We start from the raw sequence: 27,782 nt of genomic DNA on the forward strand, positions 1-27,782 counted from the left end.
CGGGCGGGGCGTGGGCGGGCGGCACGGCCGGCGGGGCCAATAGCGCCGGAGCGGCGCTCCTGTCGCCATGGCAACGGCGGATGTCCCCTCGGGGACACGGCCCGCATTGGGCAGAGAAAGCTCGAGAAGAAGGAAGCGGAAGTGGCACGTGGAGGGGCCGGCGGAGGCGCCGGTGAGTAAATGCCGCAGATTCTGGAAAGTTCTGATCAGTGCGATACATAAGGCTGAGGAGTTGGGACCTCCCATTTTGGGTCGGTAGCCGGGCGCCGGGCGGGAGCGCATCCAGGCACTCGGCGGAGCTGCGCAGCGGCTGCTCCGGGTCGCTTCCTCTGCAAGCCGCCGCGGTCCCCGGGCAGCCGGGGCGGCCGAGTGACAGACAGGAGCGGCCGGACCCCGCGGGAGCCGCGCGCGGCCAGGACGGGAAGCAGCGGACCGAGAACCGGCCATGTCGGTGGTGGGGCTGGACGTGGGCTCGCAGAGCTGCTACATCGCGGTGGCCCGGGCCGGGGGCATCGAGACCATCGCCAACGAGTTCAGCGACCGGTGCACTCCGTAAGTGGACCCGGCAGGGGCGCTGGGCGGGGGCGGGCTCGGCGGGACCCCGGGGCAGTGGGCGGCGTGGGGGGCTTCGCGCACCTCCGGGGCTCGGGGCGCCTCCGGGGGTCGGGGGCACGGCTGCTGGCCGCGCAGGACGGTGCCCGCGACCTGCAGAGAGGTGTCCCCGGGGTCCACGGCGCCACGCGAGTTCCGCGAGCCGAGTCGCCCGGGGTCGTCGCTGGGCGCCGGGCTGGGGCCGCGCCCACGACTTGGAGCTGTACGGGGCAGGCGGCCGCCAGCGCCTTCCGAGGCCGCCCCCGTTCCCCACCCGCCGCCCCCAGCCGGTCCCCCGCCTTCCGAGCGTGTCTTCGCTCACCGCAGAGCCTGGGTGCCGAGCCTTTTCTTCCGCATTGTGAATCTCGAAATGAACTGGAAGCTTCTAGAGCCTGGCTGCCGCCGCTCGTCCAGCGCGCAGGCGGACTGTTGTTAGCGACCAGAGTCGCTCCGTGGGCAGATGGCTCTGCCTCTTCTTAACCTGTTCTCCTGGGGCTCAGTTCCCGGGCTCGCTGTGGAAGGTGGAAACGTCCTTTTTGCATTTAAAAGGAACTCTAGACCGCGTTCTAATTTTTTTTAAAATTTATTTTGCGCAGTTTATTTAGAGGAGAGAAAATAAAAATTGCCGACTTATGTGCCAGACCTCTTCGAGGGAGTGGGTGTTGTAACTGAATCATGTTGTGTTCGACCGCGGGTGGGTGGGCAAAGGGTAACGTTGTAAAAAGCAGCCTTTTCGGCGGGATTGTTTTCCGAGGGTAATGTATGCAAACATACGTGCATGTGCTTGGGTGAAAACAGCTGATGACTTCTCAGGGAAATTAACGTAGGTGTTTATTTTTAAATGCCGGAATCCCAAGATAAAGAGCATAGAATGAAACATTTGAGCCCGAAAGTAAAACGACTGGGCTTGTGTCAAAAAAATGACTATTTGAGTGAAAATGAACGTTATGAAAGTGAGTGGAAAAATCAGAAAATAAGCAAACGTTTGGCAGCACTAGGAGCATTGGGAAGACTCATTTTATTCCCTGAGCACTCTGCCTACTGTGGATCTGCAGCCTGCTTCCAGCCCTGCAAAGGGTTCTGTAATTGGAATAAAGTGGGAAAGGAGATGGTGTCTCAGGCTTCGGTGCCAGGGTGCACTTTACATCTTTGTTCCTTTTGATCCAATAAAAGAAAGAAAAGCCGATCTTCAGAGGGTAGGAGACGTGGGTGGCTGCGGTGACCTGGAGGCGGCCTGGCCTGCCTCTGAAAACTGCAAACCGGGGCTGGGCTAGAGTGCCCTGTGGTGTTTCGGATGAAACAAGGGTCACCGCAGTTGCACTGGCTACTGTTAATTTCTGTGTGATAGATTAATTTGGTTCTCTCCTCGGGAAGTGAGTAGATTGTTTCTGCAAGCGCACAGTTACTCTGGGCCCCGGCAATACTCTGGGGAGGGACCCTAAAGGCCCGGCGTTTGCTCACATGTTACCTCTCTGGCTTTTGGGACGCCGCCCCACACTTGCCCAGACAATCTGGGTCTAGGGCGTCTGTGTTAGAGCAAACTGAAACCTGACTCAGCCTGGCTCTTAGTGCCTGCAGTACCTTCCCGTTCTGTTCATCTCCTTCACCACGCTGCTGCCTGCCCCCCAGTCTAAGACCCAGTCCACCTCTCCTCCCTCTCGTGCTGCCTTGCATTGCCGCAGGGCTGTCTCGCGGTTACGAGTCCCCAGAGTCACTGTGGGGCTCTACGAGCTGACTCATTGCCAGTGTTCACGCCTTTCCCTCAGCGGGCATACTCAGTTCTGCTCTGGTTTTCCTCTGCATCATTCTTCCTTGGCTGTCTGAAGTGCAGTCTTCCTCATTCCTGCGTTTAAACCCCAGGAGCACAGCTTAGGCCCACTCGTGTGGGTTGATGGAAAAACTTTGGATCCTGAAAAGGCAGACGGTATACCAGGACAGCAGGAGGAAGGCCGGCGGTGTTTAGATTTGTGGAGTTGGTGACTGGGTAGGGTCACACCCTACCTTTTGTTAATCATGTGTCTAGGGCCAGGTTAATGATATATTAAAAGCATTTTCAGAGTTAATGCTCACTTCCAAATAATTGGGGACCTGGAGAATTATACTGGTACTCGAGATATCGGAAAATGTCCCCTGAGCTGTGAGCAGACTTGGGGGAGAGGGTAGGACTTCCCCCCGCCCCATCGGATTCTCAGAGTAGCAGTTAAGTGACTCCCTCTGAGTATTTGACCAAAGCTTTAGACTCCAGAACTCTGCTGCACTTGGCCCTCCCCGCCCCACACTGTGAGTAGGAGATTTATATTAGATTTTTTTTCTCTTGTCAGTTAACAATGTCTGCGTTTATGCTTTTTAACTTTTCTTGGAACGTGTTTTGTATATCTTCTAGGTCAGTCATATCATTTGGATCAAAAAACAGAACAATTGGAGTTGCAGCCAAAAATCAGGTATGTTCTTTAGGAGAATTCTGGTCAATTTTTTAGGAGGAAGTTTTAAAAGTAAAATTTCAAGGACATACAGGAGTGTGAAATACTAAGTCCATCTATTTTTTAGTTTTGGTTATGTGATGCAGGTATTTTTTAGCCTTTTAGATGGCTTTTTCCTTCTGTTCTTCTTGTTTTATTGCAGATCTACTTTAACTTTCTAATCTGCCAACCTTAATTTTTAGTGACTTCACCATCTTCTAATTTATGTGACTTTTTGCATGGCACTCATTTAAGAGTTAAAGATTCCTTCTAGAAGTTCTGTGTTTATAAACGTTTTCAGGTTACTTAACTAAAGCAGAGCGAGGAGAACTTTTTGTCTAGTGTCTGTGTGGTAGCCGTTAGCTACCTGTGGCTGTTGAGCACTTGAGAAACATGCCTCCTCTGAATTGAAATGTGAAGTGTGAAATATACATGAGGTTTTGAACATTTAAATGAAATAAAGTATCTCATCAATATTTCATATTGAGTACATGCTGAAATGATAGTATTTTAGATATAGGCTAAATAAGCTATTGAAATGAATTTCACCTGTTACTACTTAATGTGACCAGAACGTTTATGTACGTAGCTCCCGTTTAGGGCTCATATTATAGTTCTGTTGAACCCTTGGGGTTGAGGGGGGAAAAAATAGAAAGTCTCTTTTGAGATGCTTTTTAAATAAAAAGACTGCAAAAATGCTTTTAAGTAGAGGAAATAGCATTGCTAAAAAAAGGAAACTAAAGCGTGGAGTATTGTATTATGGCTAGCTGGAAGAGATACAAGACAAAAAAAGAGAAAAGAACTAGGTATGCGCACTCAAAATGACAGACTCAAGGAGAGAGACACTTTAGTGCAGTCCGCCTCCCTGGATGTGGCTGTTTGCAATGTTGGCATCCCAGGCCTTTGATTCCGTTGCGTTTTCGTGGTTATGTGAGGACGCTCAGGTGAGGATAACTCTAGCCCGTAGATTGCTAGACAGTCTTCATCTCAGTTTTAGAATCACAAGGAATTTTAGTTTGCAAACACGCTTAAATTCCATACTATTTGAAAACGGTACTGCTAAGCTGTATTCTTCTCTTTAAAAGAAGTAGGTCAGAGAAAAAAGTAAATGGTGACCTGTTATTTTAAAACTCATAACTTTAGAAGTCTTTGTTTTCAATCTTTTATTTTAATAGTTTCTGTATTTTAAATAAGATTCTCACTGCTGACGTGTTTGAGTGAAATTATGCTATCAAGTGGGGCTTTTTAGTTCAGAGCTTAATCATCAAAAATAGATACATGCAGTTGAAAGTATTGAGTCATTTTGAAATGTTTGAATTATCCTTGTCTCTTCTGCTTTTTGGTATAATTAGCATTCCTGCTATTGGTAAGAAAGGTAGCAATCAGTGTATTTGTGGTCAGGTTCATCGTGACCACTTAACAGTTTTTTAGGCTTTAGCAATTAACTTCTTTAAAAAATGTAATTTGACAGTAGTGTTTTTAGATCACTTATTTGTTTCATTTAATGGGTACAAAACTTACAAGTTTAGTGGAGAAAAAGGAATGAAAGGTAAGTGATGCAGTTCTTTCGTGATGGTTTCACTGTCTTCGAGCTTACCTTGCAGCCTTTGAAATCTTTTCAAGTCTGATAACAGTATCGCCTCTTGTTCCTGCTCACCGCCTACATTCTGGGATTTCTGTAGGGAAAGGGGAAAGAATAAAGTGCCTCACTGATGGGGAAATCAGGGCTCCCGGGAAGGTTGCTTATTTCTCCGAGGTTTGATGTGTGCAAGTGGTTTTGTATGGGCTGTAAAGCACTGATAGGTGTGGAAATTAGAAAATCATTTCGGATCTCTGATTTCTTTTGCAGCAAGTCACTCATGCAAACAACACCGTGTCTAACTTCAAGAGATTTCATGGCCGAGCATTCAGTGACCCGTTCATTCAAAAGGAGAAGGAAAACTTGAGTTATGATTTGGTTCCGATGAAAAATGGAGGAGTTGGAATAAAGGTAGCGTAATGGAGCAAGCTTAGATTCCTTAATGGGAAATGAAATTGTCTGTAGGAAATGAAACTTAGCTTTTCTTCATTCCTGTTTTCACCATTTAGCTTCTTTAACTGTAGCTATATTTTTAAACTGAAAAGTGTTTGAATGGCATATACTACTATAAGTTAGTATTCCTTGTAACTTGTCGGCAATTGGAAAAGTTTAGATTTACTTAGTGGTGGTTAAGGAGATGTGAATCGTATTGTCATCTCAAACAAAAGGCTGTTCCCGTGCTGCCCGGTGACAGTTGTTTGGAGAGCAGTCCTGTAATACAACCAGAAGTCTTTTTTTAAACTAGCAGAGACATTCCTGTTGTGTGATCCACACGAAATAATATTTATCCCAGTGATTCATCTCTTTAGTTAGCCTGGAAATTTACTACCTTCTATGATGTGTGACTATGCTTCAGGTCGGGGAACCTGCCCCAGCAATTTCTCCTCCTCTTCATCGCTAGGGAAAAGTTCTTCCGTTTTCTCTTGGCCTCCCTTTCCCCGTTCTACCTTCTTCTCTAAACAGTTATAACAAAGATTTTCTGGAAGAGAATATGTAATAATGCTTGGAAGTTAGCGTTTGCATGTAGTTTTAAGTACCGCTGTGTTTCACACACATTTTTCCCTCACCGTAGGTGATGTACTTGGACGAAGAACACCTGTTTAGTGTGGAGCAGATAACAGCCATGCTGTTGACTAAGTTAAAGGAAACTGCTGAAAACAACCTCAAGAAACCAGTAACGGATTGTGTCATTTCAGTAAGTAGAATTCAGCAAGGCAGAGCATTTTCTTTTAATTTGCCTGCTTTATGTTACTCTTTAGCATCCAATGTGTGAAGGCTGTTTTGTCGCTAGAGGTATAAATTCTATGGACCGTTGTCACGTGGTATGAGGAGCCTTTCGGAGCAGGTTCGGGTGCTTTTTTTAGCCAGAAGTTGTGAAGCTCTTGACTGGAGGGAGATGCAAGTCAGAATCTCCTCTCGGGCTTTTTGAAAATGCAGGTTGCATTAGAAGTTGTAAAATGTAACCCACCGGTAGTAACAAAACGTAGGTTTTCGGCACGGGCCAGCCAGCCCACTGCCTTCAGTGGACAGTTGTCAGGTTATCAGGGAATGTGTGGAATGGAGGAAAACCATCTTTTATTTGGACGCCGAAAAGGTAGTTGTGAAGTCTGCTATCCCAAGTGACTAGGGTCACTTCTCGGTCTGCTGAGCCCCAGGACTGTCTGGGATGGACTCCCGACACCCTGATCTCTGCGTTACAGCCTGGGGAGGGTGGCCCGCCCCGACCAGGGAGAGCCTTTACGGCAGCGTGTCCCGGGATGTGCAAGAACGGGCCAAGGGGTGACGGTCCCCCTCCTGCCCTGGGAAGAGCAAGGTGATCTGCTGAAAGGATGGCTGCTTGTTGCTAGGGGAAAGTGTATATTAAGCTCTGGTACAACTAAAGAGTTAAGTTATGAATCAGTGGTCTTTCCTTTTTTTTTTCCTTTAACCTGATGAAAGCAGTGTTCTGATTTGAAAAGTAAGCAGAGACCCACCTTTGCTCTTGCCCCTCTCCTGAAGCATCTACAAATACTTAGGGCAGAATGTGAAAGCCACTGCACTGTTAGGGACCTTCCAGCCTGGTGGTTCCTGGGTGTATGCTCAGAGCATCCTGGTTAAAGTGCTGTCCTGGAAAGCGACCAAAGGAATTAATTAGCTGGAAGCCCCAGTCTGTCAGCATCGTAAGAAGCTCCTCCCTTGAGCTGTTTCGCTCTTCTTCCTCTTAGGAAAATCAGCAGGCTTTGCCAGGACAATGTTTTCGTCATCTTAACAGGTTTGCTGAATTAGAAGGTACCCCTTCATCTCTCAGCGCTTGAACTCCATGAAGAGCAAAATTAAAAGGCAGGGCATATGCGAGAATGAGCTTTGTAGTATCCTTAAGTCCCGTATATACTCTACCTGTAACTAATTACATTTAACATTAAACGTTGACAGCATTTAATTTCTAAATGTCAATTGAAATTTAAGGCTAATTTGCAAATGATATTTCATCCACATTAATTTAGAGCTTTCTATTAGATTTAAGTAACTGCCACTATGTCTTAACGAATACTCCTGAGTAAATTTTATTTCAGATTAAAATTTTATTATAATAAGATTTTGATACTGTGATCTTAGGGCAATCTTTTCAAAAGTAGTTACTGTTCTGAAAGTTAAGGAACTTACTAAAGATCTAGTTCTGTTGTATGACTTGGCAGGGCACATATTTAATTGGACTGTTAGGAATTCGTTACAAGTGGTTATGGGAAATTTATATGTTTTTGTGTTCCAGATAAGTTAAAGTCTTTGCTTCCTTGTTGCAGGTCCCCTCTTTCTTCACCGATGCAGAGAGGCGGTCTGTGTTAGATGCTGCACAAATTGTTGGCCTTAACTGCTTAAGACTTATGAATGACATGACAGCCGGTAAGGAACTATTTTTGTGAAGTGGGTGGATTATCAAAACTAGAGTTAAGACATGCCATGCCAGGTACTATTCCTAAACATCTTTTCGTGTGGGTTAGAAATAGTTCATTAAAAACCAAAAACCGTGTTAGCTCGAAAGCAAAAATTCCAGCTTTTTTAGATGGCTTATGTTTCATGAAAAATTGGTACTTTTTCAGATTTATGAACCTGTTTTCATTAGAGAATTTATACATACTCTGTAAGCGTTTGAATTAAGCGTGTAGAACTTAGTTTTTTATTTTCTTATATTGTTTTTATAGTTAAGGAAGTTTTCCTAATACCTTATGATTCTGGGTTTCACAACTACCTTGACGGCAGTTACTGATTTTAGTTAAACATTTTTGTCCTCATATATCTCTCAAATATGTGTAGTTAGGCCTTGGTCATCCGTCTCTGTCAAGTATTGACTTCAGCTGTACCATTTGCCAGGCACTGGATTTGGTATGGACATGGTGGTGAGCCGAGTGGTCACTGCTGTCACCTAGAGCGTTTATTGGTTTTTATATGATTACAGGTGAACAGAAAGTCTGTTCTAATTTAGTGTGCTCAGGCAAAGCAAATAAGACTTTTTTTTCCAGTATACTTCTAATAGATTTTTTTTCTTTAAGTTTTAACTAAAGTTTTGATAAAGGTATTTTCTTCGGTATACATGCTTAGAAATATAGTGGCTTCAGAGTTCTGAAGAAGGTAACACAGACTCTTTCAGGAAGATTAGTTATTTGCCTCAGATCTAAAAGTAATTGGTAGGAACTGCAGTTGCTGTGGTTGTGCATTAAATTCCTAACTTTTCGGATGCACAGTCTCCTGGCAGGTTGTGGTTAAATGTAAGTATTGTGTAATGAGTCCGATGTTGCTTGTGGTTACATGTCGTCGTATTTGCGCCATGTACGTCACCTTCTTCACGTGTCTCTATGTATTGAAAAATGGTAGAGGATTGTCCTAAAACCAGAAAGGGAAGAGGTAATCAATGCCAAGAAAATGAGTACAAAGTCAGTATAAAGGGAATGTGTTCAGCTTTGTTTGAAGGACAGTCAAGTTGCATGCATGATTATATCGGTAACAATGAAATTCCTAAGAAAATGTGAACCAAAGAATTGAAACATGCTTATTTTATTTTTTTTGTAGTTGCTTTGAATTATGGAATTTATAAGCAGGATCTCCCAGGCCTAGACGAGAAACCGCGGGTAGTGGTTTTCGTTGATATGGGACACTCCGCCTTTCAAGTGTCTGCCTGTGCCTTTAACAAGGGGAAATTGAAGGTAAAGTCATAAGTTGGAGCTAAGGGATCAAACATAAACTGTGTTAATTTGTCATTAAGCTGCCAAGGTTCTCGACTGTGGTCTTGGTGAAGAACAAGGAACCGCCCCCAGGACAACTTCATAAAGCTGCGTCTAGTAGTCATGCTGAGGGGAGGGAGATGTTTTTAAGATCATCTTCCACATAATTATTAAAAATCAAAAATACCGTAGAAATTTAGTTTTTTGTTTGGAACTTGTAGTCACATTTCTTCTCACTGATTTGGATTTCATATTATAATCTAAATAGAAGTCTTGAGCCTATTAGTCTTCAGTTGTTCTTGAGTAGTAATAGTTAAGATTTTAGTTAAAAATATGACTCAAAAGTAACCAATTATTTGTTGTTTTAACTAAATTAGGTACTGGGAACAGCTTTTGATCCTTTCTTAGGAGGAAAAAACTTTGACGAAAAGTTAGTGGACCATTTTTGTGCAGAATTTAAAACTAAGTACAAGTTGGATGCAAAATCCAAAATCCGAGCACTGCTACGCCTGTACCAGGAGTGCGAGAAGCTGAAGAAGCTGATGAGCTCCAACAGCACAGACCTGCCCCTCAACATCGAGTGCTTCATGAACGACAAGGATGTTTCGGGAAAGATGAGCAGGTGCGTCTTGAACTCTGCCAGGTCGAGTGGAAAGCGCGTCTTGCTGCATCAGAGCCCAGGGGTCGGATGCAGCCATGGGGCGTGCAACTTGGCCCGCATTTCAGGGTTGTGCATGCCAGAAGACCTTCGGCATCATGAGAACGGGGGCCCCCTGTGCCAGGCAGGATTTTGGAGCTTCGCTAAGCGCCCTTGTGACGAAGGCTCTGGTATTCCCCAATTTCTAGTATTCCTGGGCCAGTAATTGAGTACTGGGTTCATGGAATAGTACACAAATATTTTGAAGGGAATGGAAAAAAATATCCAGGGTGGAGAATTGGATCACATAAAGTGTTTATGAGTAAAATGGTGATCTTAATATAAAAGTGATCTTTTTAGTGATACCAGGAGAACTAATTTTTTCTCTATCTCCTTTCTGTACCTCTTTCGTCTATTTTTTAAGAAAAGTAATAGATTACAGTTAAACGTAGCCTGTGTAGAATCTAGGGTATCTGAGGGGAAAAAAATGAAATTCATGGAGTTGGTTTGTTTAAAAACAATAGGACACAGTGTTGGCCTGTAGGTAGCTTTTCTAAAGATTTATAAAGTGTCCACCTTACTTGCCAAGGGCGCAGTTTGAAGAGCTCTGTGCTGAACTCCTGCAAAAGATCGACGCCCCCCTTCGTTGGCTGATGGAACAGACTCAGCTCAAAGCAGAAGACGTGAGTGCTGTCGAGATCATTGGAGGCGCTACACGAATTCCAGCCGTGAAAGAAAAAATTGCCAAATTCTTTGGAAAAGATGTTAGCACGACACTGAATGCAGATGAAGCAGTGGCCAGAGGGTGCGCACTGCAGGTACTGCCCTCAGCCCTTCCTTTTCTCGGGGCTCAGGCCCCAAACTATTTCTCCTCGTTTCATTGTAGTGGCAGGCAGAGCACAGGGGCATCACCTCTACATAAACCCAGGAGGTTGTGGAGAGAGGAGGGTCCTCAAATGTAGAAGACCCGGGAAATTTCAGACTAAAAGCACTGCAGGGCTGGGGCCTCTCAGACTGGGGGCGGGCTCACAGGAACCCGCTCGATGCATGGATTAGCCGCGTGGTGGCGACAGTTGTTATGACGCCTGCAGGACTTGGAATGTGGTCTGTCCCTGTCAGGACTGGACATAAGGACTGGGGTGAGGGATGGGGGAGTCTGCAGGGTTCGGCATGTTGATTTTAACTTTACCAAGTAAGAAGGCAGCTCAGAGGCACGAAGTTTGGCAAAGCAGAAATGCCAAATCTAGATGTTAATGATTAAAAAAAAATTGACATTAGTTTGTATTTAGGATGTCATAGTCAAATTTAGTAGTTTTAACTAAAGTTTCAAGTTAACATGCTTGAATTTTAATCTGGTTAGCACAGTTTTTAAATACAAAGCAAGAGATTCTGTGGACAATGGTGTGTAGACAGGCAGCCCTTTAAAACTTGTGAAAGGCAGGATGAGTAGACACTGAATATTAACTGGTTATCTGTTGTGTCATCATGACCCATCGTGGGGTCTTTGCTTTTTCCTCAATAACGGAGTAATTCCCAGAAATGGAAGATTATAGTTTCTTTAGAAGTGTGGCCTTGGCCTCTTGGAGGCTGCATGGTGAACGGAGGGTAATGGACTTTAGTTCGGTCATGGCTTTGGTCATTTTTATGTCGCTAGTGTAAATGCACCTGTCTGTTGTGTGTTGTTCACCTCAAATTTGAATTTACCATTGCTTCCATCTTTTATAAAATTACTTGCAAGTTAGAACATTCTGGGTTTTACCCATTTTCAGTTTCCTAGACATTTGACAGGCGATATGGACAGAGCCTTTTGTGGATATGTTCACTTTCAAAAGTAATGCAGGTTGTACTTGAAATCACTGTCAGCAGGTCACGTCTAGAAAGACCAGTGTCATTTCTTCAGCCCTTATGAGACTTACTATACATTAGCAGTTGCTATCCAAAGATTGATTGTATCATTTGTCATTATAGCTAGTGATTGGCCCAGTATTTAGATGAGAAATCATTTATGCTTAGGACAGTGTATTCTGCAAGCAGTTTTGAATTTGAATTTAAACTTATCTATTCCATTTGAATTGAGTTTTCTGTTCAGAGATGAGAAATTATTTATGTGCTGATGATAGTCCTTTCTTCTTTCCTTTCTTGAAGTGTGCAATCCTGTCCCCAGCATTTAAAGTTCGAGAGTTTTCCATCACGGATGCAGTTCCTTTTCCAATATCGCTGGTCTGGAGCCACGATTCGGAAGATACCGAAGGGTAAGTAGCAGAGAAGAACCTTCAGGTAACGTATGTTAACATAACGAAAAATTCATGAATGGCGTCTACAGTAGTTTGGTTCATCTACCGGGACCCTCTAGCAACCAACCCCGTGAAAGTAGTTCTCTCGCTTGGTGCTGCGCGCAGTGGGGTAGACCGGCTGTAGGTTTTGGAGGCGTCTTTTGTTGGTGAAGCATGGTGAGCGCTGACTGCCTTTGCTTCCTCCAGTGTTCATGAAGTGTTCAGTCGAAACCACGCTGCACCCTTCTCCAAAGTCCTCACCTTCCTGAGAAGCGGCCCTTTCGAGCTGGAGGCCTTCTATTCTGACCCTCAAAGCGTCCCATATCCAGAAGCGAAAATAGGTAAAGCAATTAGTCATGTGTGTTTACTTTTTTAAAGATTTTGTTTACTCAATGTGCAAGCTAAACATATTAGCAATGTTGAGCGGACGTAACTCCGTGTGACGCCATTTTTGATTTAGAATAATGGTGATGTGAAATCTCGCGTGTTGAGTGGCCTGGCCTGCAGAGGTGAAACGACTTGGCAGTGCGCTCTTTCTTCTAAGCATCTGTGTTTAAAGCCTTCGGTGCTTTTCCTCCTCTGGTGTCGTCTGCATGTAAAGCCTAACCACTTACTTTTAACTTTGACCTTTTCTCTAAGAGAAATGTTACTTACAGACCATTACTTCCCATTTGAAATCTGGCTCAGACCATTGAAGCTACTTTTGAAGTGTACCTTTGCATTTTAAAAGTGCATCTCTTTTTGGTATATTTTTCTTTGAGAGGCTGGCCACAGTTTCCACATGCTGTAACGATGTTGCAGTGACTGGAAGTCTGCAAATGCTCCGGGCATCTCCCTGAGCGGCTATGTCTCCTGGGCCGAATGAAGTGGGTCGATGCTACCGGGTCTCTCCGGGACTCACTGCTGCCCATGGCTTTGCATAACTAGGTTGTTGGAAGGAAGAGGTCTGACCTGGCTCTGGCCAGTTGTGTTTTTCTTACTGCTCATGACTAAAAATATTCTGGCACAGAGGTGTTTTTTTTGTTTTTTTTTCTCAGTAGTTTTTACCAATGTATTGGGAATAAATTAGTTTGAGAAATTGTTGACTGTAGGCTGACACGTTGGCAGGTTGGGTTCTGCGTTATTTCCCCACCGTGCAGAGGATAAATCGAAGCTCTTCTGCACAAAACACACTTAAATCTCTCGTGCGGGCCTTCCAGGGTACCCCACAGTAAATGCTGTTTCCTTTCCTGGGCTACGACCCGATCAGTGATCAGCAGCTCCAGCACCTTTCGCTGTGCTGGCGGGCAGACCCGTCCATTTCCGTGTGGTTGTGTAGACAGCGCCTGAAACGCACGGCCGTTCGGTCCCACACGGTACTTTCCACGCGCAGTCCTGGGGCTCGTGTGGTTCGGTGGGCTCTAGAGTCACAGCGCTGTCGGCGATGGCTAACACAGCGCCTGGTTCCGCAGAATCACTGTGATGACACGTGCCTCGTGAGCACGTGCCCCTCAGTCCGCAGAGGCGAGGGCAAGGCGTGGGCAGCGGGTCACACAGCCAGGGTTTGAGCCCAGATCATCTGGATCAGAGTCATTCCTACTCAGAATGCTCCAGAACTGCCCTCTTCTGCCTAACAATTTCGGACTTCGAGGTTCCAGTTCACTTCTATTGAAAATACAGGAAACTTTATTCAATCAGGAAAAAACATATTTCTGGAAAGACCCTGCAGGGTTAAGATGCAGCCCGTCCCGATGTCATCTGCCTTTCACTTGCTAGCGAATTTTCACGTCTAGTTGTGCTCACCCGTCTGGAGAAGCGGGCGAGGGGGGGAAGTGACTGCTGGTCACCAGTGTCTCACGCAGTGTCGCGTCATGAGTGTTAGATAACGGAGGTGTCACAAATCCCAGATATCATAAGTGTCCCAGGGACATCTGAGTCTGTTTTGAGAGATAATGGTGCACATGACAGTTGGTAGAGAAAATGGGGAGACTGGAATAACGGCCCTTCTAAGCTGTTTATCTTAACCTTTGTATTTACAGAGATGTAGATTCAGCTCTTAACTTGTCGAGTTTTCATTTAGGCCGCTTCGTAGTTCAGAATGTTTCCGCACAGAAGGATGGAGAAAAATCCAGAGTGAAAGTAAAAGTGCGCGTCAACAGCCATGGCATCTTCACCATCTCGACGGCGTCGATGGTGGAGAAGGTCCCCACCGAGGACAGCGAGCTGCCTTCCGTGGAAGCGGACGTGGAGGGTCAGAGCCAGAGACCCCCAGAAAACCCAGACTCTGAGGTAGGTCTGCGGCGAGCTTTTAAGTGCAAATACACAGTTGACTTAATTCTAAGATGTAAGAGAAGGGTAGGGATTGGTTAAAATAGATTTTAGCCATTAATTTTGATTAAGAATGTTGGGTCATGATAACAGCAGCTGCTCTATGATGGTAACATACAGCCTGGACTGCAGTGAATTGTGATTAAAGTGTGCGTAGCTTAATATGAACTTTCAGGCACATGACAGTTCAGTTGGAGTAGGTAGAGTTTCTTTGAGTATTTTTTTAAGATATAGATCACATATGGAGAAGTCAAACATTGACCAATGATTTAAGAGGAAAAGAAAAAAAACTGTAAAAAACTAGTGAAATGTGTACGTGATACTAAAGCTGTTTTTTTTTTTTTTTAAGTTTAGGGCAAAGATTGGCTTTGGTATTTCAGAACTTGCTTGCGTGTGGTTATGTGGGAGGAAGGGGGACACGCCTCTTCGTGGGTGATGGAGGTTCCTCTTTGTGTTCTTAGCGTAGACTCCCTTTCGTACAAGTGCTGCTTTTACAGGGTCGGCAGGAGAACTTTAAGCGACTGAAAAAAATCTGCCATTATCGTTTACTTCTGGATAACGATCAGAAGTCACAAATCGAGAGGCAGGCAGTATAGAGTTTCATTCACGGTGTGGGGACACGTGCCGTTCCGTGGTCAGAGGCCTCGTCATTTCTAGAACACGGAAGGAAAGTTATCCTGAGCCTCAGCGTTTGTCTCACCTAGAGAAAGTCCAGTCTAGTGAGCTGAGTGACTAGTGCCATGTATTTCCTCATTCGGCTACGGATACCATTATCCTGATGCCTGTCGTGTCAGTCTCTAGTGCCTCTGGATGTGTGTCAGGAGGGCCTGGCTTCCGAACACTTGAGTGTCTGAGCATCTCTGAGCTCTGACAGAAAAACACGAGCGCCTTCAGGGCTGGCAAAAGGGTCGAGGCTGTTACCACACAGCACAGACACCTTACGCCAAGGTCTTCTGTGGGTAACTAGCGGGTCTTGCGTGTCTGAGCTGTCATGCTGTCCCCTGAAGAACTAACTGCAGGTTGGCCGTCAGTGGAGAGGTGTCCGGATGCAGGGTTGGCTCCTGCGGTCAGGCTGTGAAAGCTTGTTTCTGGGACACGCCCAGAGTCGCGGGCCCATCGCCTTTGGTTTTGAGAGTGATCGTCTGCACAAAGCTCGGTGGAAGTCTCTTAAGTGTCATCACAACAGTCAAAATGTCTACTGCTTGCTATTTAACTACGTCAACTGCTGTCACACAAACCAGTTTTTAAAGGTTTAAAATTTCTAAGTCATTTTCAAATATTTTGTGTTCATTTTGCTTTTTCCAATGTATTTTCTCCTACCTGTTAAGATTTCAGAAATTGAGCTTACTGTCTCTGGTGCCCTGTAACCTTTACATTTTCCAAGTACACCTACTTTCTACATCCTTTGTGCCTGGGCTTTCATTTCAGAAAAGTATCCAGCAAGACAGCAGTGAAGCTGGAACACAGCCCCAGGTACAAACTGATGGTCAGCAGACCTCACAGTCTCCCCCTTCACCTGAACTTACCTCAGAAGAAAACAAAACCCCAGATGCTGACAAAGTGAGTGATTCTTCTAGTTCATTCCATTGGACAGTGTTGCAACATGTGGTCGTTGATGATATTATTAAATCTGCAGTTTGAAGAGCAAGCACCAAGTTATTTTATTCTTTGTAGGATTTTTTTTTGTTAATTTTCTGTTTCCACTAAAACCGGTGGCAGGGACTTGAGCTCAGCTAAGGGGATTGATATCTTGCTTTAGACCTGAAGGCACCCCTTCATTAGCTGCCACTCCGGGCAGCAAGGGACAGAAGCTCAGCGTCGGTCGTCTCCTCTGTTCCGGAGGCACCTGTCGGTGTAGAGAGCAGCATGCACACCTGCCAGAGCCTGCCACGCGCTCAGGCGCCACCCAAATAGGCTGTAGGAGCCTTGGGAATTGTCATCTCCTCAAGCCACTTGTCAAGTTTGAATAAGTTAACGAGGTTGATCTGGAAATAACCAGATTGCATTTCGAAGTACTCATGCCTGTGGCCTGCTTCTGCAGTACTGGTCAGAAGCTAAATTAAATAGTCGTGTCCTTTTACAAACGCTGGTTTCTGATCAGACCTTGAAACGCGTGGTGGGACGGAGCTGGGAGGTGGGATGGGATCCGTTTCCCCATCGCTGTGCTGCGCAGAGCCTCCTCCGTGCCAGCTGCACGTAAGCTGGCGACCTGCCAACGGCACTCGGTGTCCCGCGTTCTGAGGGCCGAGTTCTTCACCCTCAGATGACTTAGGAATAGTTCAACTGGGGTCAAAACACGGTTTCCACTGGGTAGCAGTCTCCCATTTGTGGTGTCCCCATGCCCTGGTTGATGCCGGGGGTCCTGATGGCTGCAGGGCCTGGCATGGGCCAGCGGCGCCTTCACCGCCGTCTCGGCTCCTGGGCTTCAGCATGGCCGCCGCTCGCTGGGCCTCTGGCACTAACCGATGTGAGCAGATGGTCTCGGGCCCGTTGGGAATGTGCCGTTGTTAGGGTCTTGCCCTCTTAACTGGAGGTGGGAGCACCAGTGTCAGGCCCTGTGGAACGTTCTCGCACAGCCTTGGAGCATGCCACATCGAGCGCCAGCTTGTGACGTGTTGATTTTGTCAATAGTTGGTACAAGGCAATGCTGCCAGACAGTCTCGTCCTGACCTAACTGCCGGGCATGGACCGTCATTCGTTTGTTTTCCACGTAGCTGTTGCTCCCCTGTGTTTTGCTGCGTGAAGGTGTCTGATCCACTTGTCTTTCTTACGGTCCGTGCCCCCAGAGTGCACAGGGCATTGAAGGGTTCTCCTTGCACCAGAGGGAGGACGTCAGGGACAGCAGGCTTACAGACGGGGCCAGTGCTAGTGATGCAGCTTATAGCGCTTTGTAGACATGGGACGTAGGGACCACTGAGGCGGAAGTCTGGGGAGCAAGTTCCAGTTCCCGTTCCCGCTCCGTCTTTGTGGCTTTAGGCAAGCTGTTGACCCCCTTTCAAGTCTGTTTCTTCTATGAAGTGCCTAGAATTTAAAATCCTTTCGCTCCCCAAAATCACCCAGTGGCATGATGCCGGGACCCATGGGGTGGCCTTTTCCTGTTTTAGTATCTCAGCCAACCAGGGTCCATGTAACGCCCCCACCCTGTTTTTTTTTAATCTATTTCCTACACTTTTTCTGTTGCTTGTGTGAGTAAGAACTTGCAGAAATGGAAAGTCATAGAAAAGGCTGGAAAACTGAAGGCCATAGGAGATGCTTACTTCTTTATCCCTGTAGTGACATTTTTGAAAAACGTACAGTAAACTATTAGCATTCTCTGCATCATCCCATTTGCTGTTTTGAGATTTTTATCTCTCTTGACCTTGGGGAGTTGCTTATGAGAATTGCTATGACTCAAAGGCAGACAGTGGGAATAAGAATGTATACACGCAGAAACGTGTGTGCAATCTCTAAATTCAGTAGGAAAGTGTAAAAGGCACTCGTCAGTGTGATGCCGATTGTAACGAAGGCAGGTGTACTGCTGGGCTAGAGGGACCTGCGCATTTGTCACAGATAGCGATGGACCTGACACATCTAGCATGGGTTCGTCTGTCTTCAGTAACCGACTGTCAGATTCTAAATTATAAAGATGTGGCAATTTAGTATTTTTGACTCTTCAGAGTCTCAGACATTGCTTAAAGGGGTTAGGGACATAAAGATCTATGAAGCAAGGCTTTAGCAGGGGAGATTAAATTTAAGTTTAATGTGAAAAGAGAAAAATACCCTGGTGAATTCTCAAAGGAGACTGTGGCATGCCTAAGTGGTATTGCAGGCCTGATTGAAAATGGGCAGGTGGGAATCAGGTGATCTTATTACTCTTCTAACTTCATAGATATTATTTTTGTCTATGTTACCAGCAAATATGGTAGTGTATTTTTTTTTGTTTTTCAAGGATTAAGAACTTCTTTTCTTTTAACCTTCCTTCCCAAGGCAAACGAAAAGAAAGTTGACCAGCCTCCAGAAGCTAAAAAACCCAAAATAAAGGTGGTGAACGTGGAGCTTCCTGTCGAAGCCAACTTGGTCTGGCAGCTGGGTAGAGACCTGCTCAATATGTACATCGAGACAGAGGCAAGAGCTGGGGTTATATTAAATGTTTTTGTTCTGGAATGTTTGGTTCGGCCCTGTTGCCTGCGTTTCTAGTAGATAAAAGGCTATAAATTCTTCTCCGTATCCCAATCTTTATACAGTCTTAGGGGTAGGGTGAAGTCAAAGCCAACAGGTTTTTTAATTGTTTTATAGAGTTTTATGTTTTTGCATCCTTATTAAAGAGGTCTGTACCATTCCGCTCGGCATAGAGTCCCAGGCCCAGTTTCTTGAGAAACAGTTGGGTGCCAGCATGTCCTGGCATGGAGCACAGTGCAGTTGGTACTTGCGGCCACTCGGAGTGCTTCCGAGAAATGCACTGTGCTTCTCTGTAGTCCAGAGTGTGTGACGTCATTGAGATTGCTTCCTGTACTCAGGTGGGAGCGTTGTTTAGAAGTTTAACAATAAATATAAGTGGACTCTTAAGTAATTTATCCTTGATTTCAAAATGTGGTGACAAAGCTGTCTGGCCATTGCCCATTGGCTAATATCAATCTCAATGTCAAACAACCATCTGAGTGTATAAAAGTGAACAAAATTGTATAAAAGCCGTAGATTTCTTTCCTTAGTTTTAAATCTGAAATGCGAAAGCTGTATAATTTTTTATATACTGTTTAAAATACCCACAGCTTATTTGTATTTAGAAAATGAATAATTCCATAAGGTTTGTTGGAAGAGTTCTATGAGGTACAAATTAGAACTATTAACAGTAATTTTTGGGGGGTGTAACTTGATTTCGTTAACATCAGAGCGTGGTTGACATTTCCTGTGTTTTGGCAGGGTAAGATGATAATGCAGGATAAGCTGGAGAAGGAGAGAAACGACGCCAAGAATGCGGTGGAGGAGTGCGTGTACGAGTTCCGGGACAAGCTGTGTGGGCCGTACGAGAAGTTCGTGGGTGAGCAGGTCAGTGGAGCTCCGCTCCGTGCAGGCGATCTGGAAAGTGTCGTAACGTCCGACTGGACATAACGAACCGCTACCAGATTTTGTAGCAAGCTTTTTGGAAACCGAACAACTAGGAATAGAAATTGTATCAACAGAGAGTTGGAGCCAGAGGCTCGCCAGTGCTGTGTCACTGTGTTCCGTCCTAGTTTACCCCAGTGACCTCTTAGTTTTACCATCCAGAACGAAGAGCCTATCAAACATTTGTTCAGTCCGACGTTCACCGTTAGGGGGGCCAGAAAAATAAGTAAGTAAAAAATCCTCGATTTCAGCGTCCTCAATCTTTTTATGATTCTGGCCCCTTGGTGGTTCTCTGTCACTGTTTTATCCCATGAGACTGGTTCACCCAGTCGTCCCAAAGTCTACCAGGTGCCGTTAACCCCCTTGGCCCTTCTCTAAACTTCCAACCTCAGCTGGGAAAGATGGGACTTGGGAAAAATCAGTTAGAAATCTGGGGTGGTTGAGAGACTCATTCTGAAGTTAAGAGAATTTAAATGTGGAGCCTATTTTCGTCCTAAGATCCGTGGACTACTTTGTAGTGTATTTCAGTTCTTGGCTCTGCTGGGACGTTTCTTGGGGTTGCTGTGGTTGGGGCTCCGAGGAGGGGCTGACCCAAACCAGGCTGGGCCTGAGGTTGGAGTAGGAACGCACACTTCACGTGAGTTGTGCAGGGATGCGTTTTCCTGTGCTCACGAACTGAGTTGTCGACTCGTCTCGTTTCCTGTTCAGTATTTGGAAGTTGAGGGAACAAATAGGAAGTCCCTGAGACCTAATCGTTCTGGAGAGGAGGAGGGTCGTCGCTCTTCCACACCCACCCCGCAGTGCAGATGGTCTGAAATCGGGCTTCTAAGATCTAGTATTTTAAGTCAGCTGTCAACCAAGAGTCTCAAGTGTGTAAAAGGCCCCCCTTGTGAGACACGAGCGAGGCTGACAGTCACGTGTCGTGTTTGTTGAGCATTTCCGAGGGGAGCTCAGTTCATCCAGCACCTTCTGGAAATAAGGTCAGCCACTCAGTGGTTGATGCTTCTGACGGTGACTCTGAAGTGCTGCTTCCCCCGTTTCTCATACAGGACCATCAGAACTTCTTGAGGCTGCTCACACAGACTGAGGACTGGCTCTACGAGGAGGGGGAGGACCAGGCCAAGCAGGCGTATGTGGACAAGCTGGAGGAGCTGATGGTAGGCCCTCTGCCCCTGGGAAGCGGTGCCTGTGCTTCAGCCTACGATTGCGACAGCTACCAATCTGTTGTATTTTGTTTTAGAAAATTGGCACTCCGATTAAAGTTCGTTTTCAAGAAGCTGAGGAGCGGCCAAAAGCGTTCGAAGAACTAGGACAGAGGCTGCAGCACTACGCCAAGATAGCAGCTGACTTCAGAGACAGCGTAAGTCTGTGCATCGCGAGGGTGTCGTTCTAGGTTTTATTGGTTCTCTAATTTTTTTTAGGTAATATTTTATTTTTCAGTTTCAGTTGACATACAATAGCACATTAGTTCTGGGTGTACAGCATAGTGGCTGGATAGTTCTGTACCTCGCGAAGCGACCACCTTAATAAGCCTAGGAGCCACCTGATACCACATGGAGTTACTACGATGTTACTGACCCTCTTCCCTGGAACTGTTTTTATAACGGGTCCTTTAACAGGACACCTGGGACTCTAGCCACTTTCCATCTCACTCAGCCACCATCCCTACTGGATTTCACAGCCACAGTTATGGGGACTCATCTTTCTGGTGCTGGAAGCCTGGGCCGGGATGTCTGCTGTGGGGCCAGGACCCCTTGCTCTTCGGGAGGTGGGGACCTCCACAGCTGAGACATCCCTCCCAGTTCTCGACCCCCACATGCAGGTGTGGGACCAGCCCCTTCCACGTCTCCGTCCCTCCTACCAGTCTCAGGGTGGCCTCTTCTGTGTGTTTACAGTTGCAGGACTTCTGTTGAGTAGACTTCAAGTGGTTCTCATTGGGGGTGGCTCTGTAGTTGTAATTGTGATGTGGTCATGTGAGGAGGCTAGCTCCACCATCTTGCCTAGAAGCCCCAAGTTACTCTAGGTTTTAATAAATTAAGTTGAGTAACCTTTAAGATGAATAGATGTTCTTAAGTGAGAAATTAGCGTTTGAGACCTGAGGTAGATTTGAAGTTCATGGGAAATTTGGTCATAGTAGTAGTTACTGTTGAGTGCTCAGTTCTCTGAATGACCATGCCTTTTCCATTAAGGATGAGAAATATAACCATATTGATGAGTCTGAAATGAAAAAGGTCGAGAAGTCCGTGAATGAAGCGATGGAGTGGATGAATAACGTCATGAACGCTCAAGCTAGAAAGAGTCTCGATCAGGACCCAGTTGTGCGTGCTCAGGAGATTAAAGCAAAAATAAAGGTGAGTGTTGCTGTGAGTGTTGCTGTCAGCTTACTGCTGTGCTTTCTCAGGGACGCGAAGTGCAATCATTTGAACCTTAAACGTGGCCATTTTTCCTATAGATTTTTCATCTCATCCTGACGGAGACTAGATTTCTTGGGTTATTATCGACGTCATGGGTTATAGAAGACCTTAGAAGTCCCGGTTAACTTTCCATTTCATTTCATTCATTCAGCAGATGTGTGTGTTGAACCCCTACCTGCCATGTGCCGAGCCATTGTTCCAGGGGCTAAATTTCAGTGTCCTAAGAAAGTCCTGTCCTGGCGGAAGCCATCTGCCCTTGTGAGGAAGACTTGGCAGTTAGCATGTGTGGCAGTACATAAGATGGGGTTCGCGTTGGTGGTAGAAATAGCCAGATGGGTTAGGGCAGTGGTCCCCAACCTTCTTGGCACCAGGGACCGGTGCTCCTACGGGAATCTGATGCCTGATGACCTGAGGCAGAGCTGAGGCTGTGATGCTGGCGCTGGCGAGCGGCTGCAGATACAGATGAAGCTTCACTGGCTCATCCACCGCTCGCCTCCTGCTGTGTGGCTCTGTTCCTAACAGGCCACGGGTACTGGTCCACACCTGGGGATTAGGGACCCCTGGGTTTAGGGAATTGGGGACAGTGGAGAGAACCCAGGTCAGTGTTTCATCAGGAAGGCCTTGCTGACTACGTGAGGCTTGAAGGAAGTTGGAGAGAAAATCAAGAATATACAGGCACGGTGAAGGTTAAGGAGACAAGCCTTTGAAGCCAGTGGGTTGTAATGATTCCAGCTCTTTGCTCGCTAGATTTTCTGACCTTGAGGTTGTTCCTTCATCCCTGAACCATTTCCTCTTCCATAGATGGGGATTATAGTTCCTACGTTTTAATGTTGGTGCGAGGTTTAAATGTGCGGACTGAGCAAGTCCCTGACACGTCACAGTGTTCCCTTCTTTTCGATCAGGCTTCACGCTGTAGTTGTGAGCACGTGCAGCGAGTCAGTGGAATTCTTTGAGAGACGTGTAGTTGGAGTGGAAGGTGTGGTTCAGGTGTGCGGGGAGGGGTTGGAAGCGACCTGGCTGGGTCTGAGTTGGTGTGGTCACTAGATTCGTTTCTCTGTCTTAGGAGTTGAACAACACTTGTGAACCTGTCGTAACACAACCCAAACCGAAAATCGAATCACCCAAACTGGAAAGAACTCCAAATGGCCCAAATACTGACAAAAAGGAAGACAACCTAGATCAAGGCAAAAACGTGGGTGCTGACCCTCCACAGCAGAACGGCGAGTGTTACCCCAATGAGAAGAGCTCCGTCAGCATGGACTTGGACTAGGTGACCTGCGACGGGCTTTGCCCTTCACCTGACATGTTTTTGCCATAGTATGTGACTCTTCATAACACACCGAGACTATTTATATTTTCTTTTTTAAGAATGTTTAGAAACTTTGTGTATTATATATGAAAAAAAAAAAAGCTTGTCTGTAGTCTTTATGATCCTAAAAGGGAAAATTGCCTTGGTAACTTTCAGATTCCTGTGGAATTGTGAATTCATACTAAGCTTCTGTGCAGTGTTACCATTTGCATCACTGAGGATGAAATTGACTTTTGTCTTTTGGAGAAACCAAAACAACTGTACTGCTTGCTCGAGGGCTGTGGGTTTCCCTTTAGCGTTCGCTCCTGCCAAGGTAGTTTTCTTGCATTTCGCTCTCCATTCCGGCATGTGTGTGGATGTTTATAAACGAGACCGTCTGATTTCCTAAGGGCTTTCTAAGATTCTGTCCAGTAGAATGACTCTTTCCTTTGATATTAAAATTTTGCCGAGTAATGCAGACGCTAGTGAAATGTGTTAGCAGCATGCAGAACAAACACTTTAAAACATATCTCGCTATACAGTGCATTTGTCACGTGAAGGTGTAAAATGGAAGAGATGTGGATTCTGTTTGTAACCGGTATTGTGAAGCCTTTTATGAGCTTTAAAATAAAGTTCATCTCATGGTGTCGTTTCTAAACGGTTTTGTCACTGACTTAAGAATGGGAATGGGGAAGAGTTGGCATAAAAACTATTGCAGCAGAAGTGAAGTCACTGTGAAACTGATGTCCTTTTTTGTTACTCTTTATATCTGCTCTTTCGTGCATGAAAACGAGTTAGAGAAGTAGCAAGTGTTTATTACAGTTAGGAAGTTTTGAATATAAAGTTGAATATAATTTATAACCCACCATCCAGAAAAAAGTGTTAATAACTCTTGTATATCTTTCATGCTATTTCCAGCTAATGACAGAAGGTGTGTGTGTCATTGTGGCTATCACGTTATTGTTGTGTAAGCTGCTTTTTAAAACTACACCTGGGCAGTAAGTAAATATAATCGGGTGTTACAACTTCACTGCTGTGCAGAGGTCCAGTAAGTTAAAGACATACGGTAAAATATTTTTAACCAATTCCAGTATTGGTGCATTAGGTGTTTCTCAAGTTTTTGCTATTCTAAGCACGGTGAATCTTTTTTTTACGATGGCTTTTTTTGAAAGATGTTGGTGGGGCGAGGAGACGCGCAGACCTGCAGACCTTGGTGGATGTGCCACCCACTAAGGTGCAAGTTTGTGCCCCTCTGATGGAGGCCGACCTGGCCTGGCCTCTCCAGGGCGATTTCACCTTTTAACTGTTGCCAGCCTGTTATGCCTACTGATTAGCTACTACATATCAGGTGTTTCACATAGTTTAATACTTAAAACTACCCATGGGGTCAAGAAATTTATAAAATCACACGGAAGTATCAGAGTTGGGGACAGACCTGGGCACTCGAGCGCTCCGACTGGCCATTCTGCAGTAGGGACCTCGTCTCCATCTGTCTGTCCAGTGCGTACGCCAGCGTTTTACATTTGTTTGCCTGTTGGGTGTTCCATGAATACCATTCATTCTCATCTGCAGTGTTGAGTGTCGATTTTATGTAAAATGTTCTTATTAAGGATTTTAACGATTTGTCAGTATTCAAACATTTTCCCACTGTAATTTAACAGTTTTATCATTTAGAAGTCTTGATTTTTTGTGTGTGATCTGTCACGGTTTTTCTCACGCTGATGCACACAACATATATGCTCAGTGGGCTCACGTACCTGCTGAGGGGTGAAGATAGGTTTCTGAGTGTAATTGAGAAGCTCATAAAAAGATTAAAAAAATATGAATATGAAAAGAATTTTTTTCTCCTACCCCAAAATAGTACCTGATGATAATGGGCACCCATATCATTCCAGCCTAAACCAGTTTGTCTTTTATTAAAGACTAAAAATTTCCGGTATTATCACTTTTCTGTAAAGACATAGTGTTTCTAAAGGTGGCTACAGTTCATGGACCTCAGGCTTACCGTTTTGGATCGGGGTAGAAAACGTCACACTGTTTTAGGAGACATGTTAATATTGACATACTCAACTGTGATATGTAAGTATGGACCAATTTGGATAAATGCTATATTTAACAGGACTGCATTTTATATTTAATTTTCACATAAACTGTCACTTTGTGACAATACTGAAAAGGTCCTGTTCTCATCGAATGGAATTGAACTTGGAGTCTAGTTCATCATGGATGCGGGTTCTGTCTGAGCAATGATTAACTTTCCTGGGCAAAGTCCACGGAGCTTCCTCGACTCATTGTCCTTGATTCCTCATCAAAAAGCAGTGTCGCGAGCCTCTAAAAAACATGCTCTCGAGTTACTTTCTGAAAGGCCAAAGGATAAACCTTATCTTCTGACGGCAGTGACACATTCAGCAGCATTCAAGATCTTTTTTTGAGATAATTTACCTCTTGTCCATTGATATCCAGATGTCTTATCTTGCCCAGGACTCACCGTCCGTAATCAACACAAAGCACTCCCGTCATTCTTGTCGTTTGTGGGGAGAGAGAGCTTTCCTTTCTCCAGGTGTGAAGAGGTGTGAGCAGGATGATGGACCAGTCTGTCCTGGGCTGCTGGCTGTGGTAGAGGGGCCACGTCTTTCTCGTAGGGACCTAACCTTTGCTAGCCTTGGGTACTTCCAAAAGACGACCAGTCCATTTGCAAGTGGTTTATAAATAACGTGAGTACATGTGACGTGTTTGAAAGCTCTAGGGTAATTAGCTTTTCCGGTCACTGTCAGTGGTGTTCTCGGGATGGCTGTAGAGTAGTGTGGGCTCCTTAATTTTTGTCCTGCCTCAGGACAGGTGGTAGCATGGTGTAGTGGAAAGCACTTTTTGGGGTAGGAAAAGATTTGGTTTCACATTCAAGGATCCAAACTGTGCTTCCCCCCCGCATTCTGGTTTTTAGATCACCCAACTTGTCTGAATCTCAATTTCCTCCTCCAAATCTAGGTGACATGACCTTGGCCGAGTCTCTGATGTAGATTCCTCTGTGGCAAGGGTTTCCCGGCCTCAGCTCTGTTGGCATTTGGGGGGCAGGGAAGGGGACTGAGAGGGGCTGTCTTGTGTGTGTTTAACAGCATACCTGGCCTCTACCCACTAGATGCCACTAAGTAAGCTTGGTTGTGACAACCAGAAATGACCCCTGCGCCTCGAATCCCTGCTCTAGGGAAAGTGACTTTGAACTTCAAAATTATACACAGGGAAGGAAGTCAATAGCTTAAGGCCTTCCGGCGACCCTGTGTATGCCACGTGCTTGCTCTCGCTTTCACAGTAGCCCAGGGGAGGGCACTGGCTCCCGTTTACAAGTGGGAAAGGGGGTGAAAAGCAGCCCGACCAAGTTCAGATGTCAGTCAGAACAGATCCGACTGACTCCAATGTCTGTTCTCTCCTTGGCGGCAGTGATAAAAATCAGCATGCACGGAGCCAGGCGTGCAAACACATCCTCGTTGAACTCTGTAGGATTCAAATTCCGTTCTTAACATTACCCAGGAAATGCAACCACGGGGAGGGAGATGGGTGTGGACAAACAAGCGGGTCATGCACGGACCCCAGTGGAGGGTGGGTTGCTCTCTCATGTGCTGCAGCGCACCCCGAGTTAATGCACCCTCCTCAACCTCCAGTGTCGCCCCCTCTCGTGGGGCGGGCGGGGCAGAGGCTCAGCTGTGTTCGGCGCTCAGCCAATGCTTGTCGAATGAGTAGAGGAGGTTCAGGATGGACCCCCTCAGAGGCTGATGTTTAAGAAGCAGGCCAGAGAGAAGGCTCTTGGAGGAAAGAGAAGGACCGGGCTGGAGAGCCGGGAGGACAAGCAGCGTGGGAGGCGGTCGCAGGAGCAGGGGACAGTGAGAGCAGGAGCTGAGGGGACTGTGCTGCAGAGCGGTCGGAGGGACGAGGCCAGAAGGGCAGATCTGGCCATGCAGCTACCTTTGCTGGTGCTGACGGCGGTGGCCGCGAGATCTGAGGAAACGCCAGGCTCGGCCTCCCACGTGGCGGGCCAGGAGGGCCGCGGTCGGTCAGCGGGGAGCAGGGACGGCCAGGGCTAGCGCCTGCGTGCGTCCCACGGCTGGGCTGGCGCTGGGGGCCGAGTGTCCTGTGGGCCGAAGGAGCCGGTGTTCTCCGCATCCCACCCGCTTCGTCTTGAATCCGTGCCTTTTGCCCGACCGAGGAAACACCCTAGAAATCAGGCACCTGCTTCAGACCCCCGCACCAGCAACGGAGAGAACCCACGCAGCGTCCTGCTGTCCATCCGGTGTCGCCGCCTCTGCCCCGCGGACCCCACCTGTCCCTACGCCGAGGCCTCCTACAGAGCTCAGGTGCTGCTGAGGACTGACCAACCACCTGTCCCCCAGCGTCCTGGCCTGAAGTGGACATCAGCCCCCACCCTTACCGCAGCTACAGGCACGTGGTGCAGAGACCTTGGCTGGAGGGTGGAGATGGAAACAGGAGCCCCAGGTGGCCAGCCCTGGTTCCTTCCGTGGTGGCTGGGGGAGGACATGCAGGGCTGGGGCCACCTCTGACCCATGGGACCGACCCCGGACTGGAGCTCGAAGAGATCACATCCCCGACAGGCGCATTGCTTCCTACACGGGCTAATAACTGCCCACTTCCTTTCCAGAGGAGAGGTCGGGGTGTCACACTAGCTTTGGCCACCAAGCAGAGCCGTCACTCCATCTGAGACTTCTCCCACGGCTGGCGGGGGAAGCCCTGAGCTTCTCCCCGACGATGGTGATGAGCCTGTCCTCGGAGGGCTGTGGCTTCCAGTGGGGAAGGAGTGTACCCCAGGGACACTGCCCCACACCCTCCCCCCCACCGGCCACGGCCGCCCTGCGCCCCCAGCCTCTCACCCTCTGGTGTACGTGCATGTGCACTCATCACACATTGCATCTCACGTACCACACGCGTGTACACGCACACGCACGCCAC

General features: G+C 46.5%; 1 protein-coding gene across 1 annotated transcript; it reads left to right on the forward strand.

Moving 5' to 3' along the window:
• The first annotated feature begins 186 nt into the window (after positions 1–186).
• HSPH1 (heat shock protein family H (Hsp110) member 1) lies at positions 187–23,484 on the forward strand. The gene is made up of 18 exons (XM_039862097.1): positions 187–552; positions 2,975–3,032; positions 4,900–5,040; positions 5,702–5,824; positions 7,410–7,509; positions 8,674–8,807; positions 9,203–9,447; positions 10,052–10,280; positions 11,608–11,714; positions 11,943–12,076; positions 13,795–14,003; positions 15,471–15,602; positions 18,009–18,146; positions 18,942–19,067; positions 20,174–20,281; positions 20,365–20,484; positions 21,314–21,475; positions 22,602–23,484. The coding sequence occupies exons 1-18, from the start codon at positions 446–448 to the stop codon at positions 22,806–22,808; spliced, it is 2,580 nt and encodes an 859-aa protein (XP_039718031.1). The 5' UTR covers positions 187–445; the 3' UTR covers positions 22,809–23,484.
• Positions 23,485–27,782: the final 4,298 nt, after the last annotated feature.

This window comes from Pteropus medius, unplaced genomic scaffold, assembly GCF_902729225.1.
Source record: "Pteropus medius unplaced genomic scaffold, Ma_sr-lr_union100, whole genome shotgun sequence".
Taxonomy (NCBI): domain Eukaryota; kingdom Metazoa; phylum Chordata; class Mammalia; order Chiroptera; family Pteropodidae; genus Pteropus; species Pteropus medius.

What these genes read in the sequence shown, in the direction of transcription:
- HSPH1 (XM_039862097.1), top strand. Translation starts at nt 446, where the DNA reads ATGTCGGTGGTGGGGCTGGACGTGGGCTCGCAGAGCTGCTACATCGCG. An exon ending in TTAACAAGGGGAAATTGAAG is followed by an intron (nt 8,808 to 9,202) that starts GTAAAGTCATAA and finishes TAACTAAATTAG; the next exon opens with GTACTGGGAACAGCTTTTGA. An exon ending in GTTTCGGGAAAGATGAGCAG is followed by an intron (nt 9,448 to 10,051) that starts GTGCGTCTTGAA and finishes TTACTTGCCAAG; the next exon opens with GGCGCAGTTTGAAGAGCTCT.